General features: G+C 59.5%; 1 protein-coding gene across 1 annotated transcript in view; it reads left to right on the top strand.

Moving 5' to 3' along the window:
• EMH_0072740 (uncharacterized protein) overlaps window positions 1–457 on the top strand; it is a gene marked incomplete at both ends in the record, with an annotated part of 1,407 nt that overhangs the window by 766 nt on the left and 184 nt on the right. Inside the window, one exon of the mRNA XM_013499246.1 lies at window positions 3–457. Within this exon, the coding sequence (XP_013354700.1) occupies window positions 3–457 (455 nt within the window). The remainder of the gene's footprint in view (window positions 1–2) is intronic.

Below are 457 nucleotides of genomic sequence, written 5' to 3'. Positions count from 1 at the left end.
TGCTGCTGACTGCAGCAGCAGCAGCAGGAGCAGCAGCAAGACACATCCCCGTGCTGCGGCAGTGCTGCTTGAGAAGGCGTGGGGTCTGTGGAGCGGGTGCAGCAGCAACAGGAGCAGCAGCAGCAGCAGCAGCAGCAGACAGTGCAGCAGCAGCAGCAGCAGCAGCAGCAGATATAGAAGAAGGGGGAGTTTCCCTCAGAGATATGCGGCGCAGCGACAGCTCAACCACACGCGGCATTTCAATACAGTCAGAACAAACTGCTGCTGCTGCTGCTGCTGTTGCTGCTGCTGCTGCTGCTGTTGCTGCTGCTGTTGCTGCTGCTGCTTCTGCTGCTGAATCTTATGCTGCTGCTGATGCTGCTGGTGCTGATGATGCTGCTGCTGCTGGTGATGCTGCTGCTGCTACTATTCGCGCCGATGTTGCTGCGCCCGCTGCTGTTCCCGTTGCTGCTGCGGT

The sequence above is a fragment of the Eimeria mitis genome, genomic scaffold (genome assembly GCF_000499745.2).
Source record: "Eimeria mitis Houghton genomic scaffold, Emh_scaff4137, whole genome shotgun sequence".
NCBI lineage: Eukaryota > Apicomplexa > Conoidasida > Eucoccidiorida > Eimeriidae > Eimeria > Eimeria mitis.
Note: the sequence above shows the minus strand (reverse complement) of the source record. Positions and strands in the feature narration are given on the sequence as shown.